The 2,316-nt window shown below is 37.4% G+C and overlaps 1 protein-coding gene and 1 non-coding gene across 2 annotated transcripts in view; both read left to right on the top strand.

The window, feature by feature from the left end:
- The window catches only part of LOC109240112, a 4,393-nt gene extending 2,603 nt beyond the window's left edge, over positions 1–1,790 (top strand). Inside the window, exon 5 of the mRNA XM_019406736.1 lies at positions 1,558–1,790. Within this exon, the coding sequence (XP_019262281.1) occupies positions 1,558–1,790 (233 nt within the window). The remainder of the gene's footprint in view (positions 1–1,557) is intronic.
- Positions 1,214–1,287, top strand: TRNAM-CAU. Its single transcript has one exon. It is a non-coding gene; the product is annotated as a tRNA-Met (tRNA).
- Positions 1,791–2,316: the final 526 nt, after the last annotated feature.

The following is a 2,316-nucleotide window of genomic DNA, read 5'->3' as shown; positions in this document are numbered from 1 at the left end:
GAAAAGTAAGAAACCAAAGTACGACATAGCTTAAACGAAAAACTTAGAACTAAAACACTACATACGGCTCCGAACCCCCTCCCTACCCCCCCCCCCCCCTCCTAACTCTCTCGTGTATCAACCTAAAATAAAAAATAAAGTAGATCAAATCCTACAAATTTGCAACATCATTGTCAAAAAGTAAATAAGAAAAATATCACCTCTGATTTACTGGGAAAAATGGATACAATGTAACCTCATTGGCATAAGTTTGTATTTTGTACTTATAAACATACATGTAAAGAGAAGGGAACGGAGAAAGGAAAAAACTTGAGGACATACTTACATAGTGTTATTGATCCACTTTGCTCATTTGAAGGATTATGCCACCGAGCGTAGGCAACACATGTGGATACCATTGAAATCAGTGGAAGTACTACAATAAAGTGGCAAATATTATATGTAGACATTCCCCATGTTGTAACTATATATATGGCCTGATAAAAATTAAGTGAACTCCTCAAGCACCGAATTTTGTTCTCCATTATTGTTGGAACTATTGCCATACTCAGATCCTTTTCTATGTTTGGGTGACATAACGTATAATGTATTTTGTAGCCGGAAAGAATAGGAGAGCAACAACTGAATTAACATCAAGAAAAGAAAATTCTAATATATATAGTACGAAAAAAAGTAACTAAAGTGAGGAATATTCATACGTTTAACATTTTAAAATGTTGCTTTCTCATTCATGGTGAAATCCCAAAGCTATAAAACTCTCTTTACTATTATTTTTTTTGGGTCATAAATGAGAGTGTTAGGGATCATTAGTGGTGAATATGAATAGAATACGTTCATGAATAAAATCGGTGCTTTAGTAATCTTGAAACTTTTGGAGTAATAAATAGGAATAGTATCACTTGATGAATAGGTGTGTTGTGAATCAAGCTCACTCAATGAGGGCATATGGGCTAGAAGTGGTGAATGAGACCGAGTCAGTAAGGATTATTGGGTTGAGTAAATATTAGAGAAGGATCCCACTGAATTGAATTGGATCCATGAATCTAAGAAATGGTGAGAATTCTTGATCTCTCTCAATATCTCTCTCAATTCGGAAATTCAGGATTTGAATTGATGTCCTCTCATTGATTCCTCCTAAATTGCATTGATTTATCCTAAAGATTTCATTTCAATTGGAATTTGGTTATTCACCATGTACGAGGATCCCCGCTAAGCATCCATGGCTGAATGGTTAAAGCGCCCAACTCATAATTGGCGAATTCGTAGGTTCAATTCCTACTGGATGCACGCCAATGGGACCCTCCAATAAGTCTATTGGAATTGGCTCTGTATCAATGGAATCTCATCATCCATACATAACGAATTGATGTGGTATATTCATATCATAATATATGAACAGTAAGAACTAGCATTCTTATTGAGACTATAACTCATAGGGAAGAAAATCGATTTATGGATGGAATCAAATATGCAGTATTTACAGACAAAAGTATTCGGTTATTGGGGTTGCTTTTTCCCATAAACGTTGGTTACATTTCTTTATGTTATTTGTACCAGTAACCGGTTTATGGATGAGTGCTCTTGGAGTAGTCGGTCTAGCCCTGAACCTACGTGCCTATGACTTCGTTTCTCAGGAAATTCGTGCAGCGGAAGATCCTGAATTTGAGACTTTCTACACCAAAAATATTCTCTTAAACAAAGGTATTCGCGCTTGGATGGCGGCTCAGGATCAGCCTCATGAAAACCTTATATTCCCTGAGGAGGTTCTACCACGTGGAAACGCTCTTTAATGGAACTTTAGCCTTAGCTGGTCGTGATCAAGAAACCACTGGTTTCGCTTGGTGGGCCGGGAATGCCCGACTTATAAATTTATCCGGTAAACTACTAGGGGCTCATGTAGCCCATGCTGGATTAATCGTATTCTGGGCCGGAGCAATGAACCTGTTTGAAGTGGCCTATTTCGACAAGAGTTTTATTTGGGATCCAGGCTATTTAGAAAATGGTTAAAAAGGCCTAACAGTTAGAGAGAAGGGATTATGCGTATTGTGAAGAAAAATGTATGTTACTCTCGACCCCTTTCTCTGAGTCTAAGCTTCTCATCTCCCCTTCTTTATCTCTAATCCTTGGCTACTTCTACATTCCGGTATTTCTCATTGTAATTCAGTAGTTACTGTTGAATTGTTATCCGAATATGTAATTGAGTTCTATTTCATATTAATATAGTAAGAAGTTTGTATATTTGTTACATTGGTGCTTTCATCCATCGAACTCCAATGGAGGTACTCGATCGATTCAGTGGCAGTGGCAACCCAGAGA

This window comes from Nicotiana attenuata, unplaced genomic scaffold, assembly GCF_001879085.1.
Source record: "Nicotiana attenuata strain UT unplaced genomic scaffold, NIATTr2, whole genome shotgun sequence".
In the NCBI taxonomy this organism is placed as follows: Eukaryota; Viridiplantae; Streptophyta; class Magnoliopsida; order Solanales; family Solanaceae; genus Nicotiana; species Nicotiana attenuata.
The sequence above is the reverse complement of the archived record's forward strand: the minus strand, read 5'-3'. Positions and strand labels throughout refer to the sequence as shown.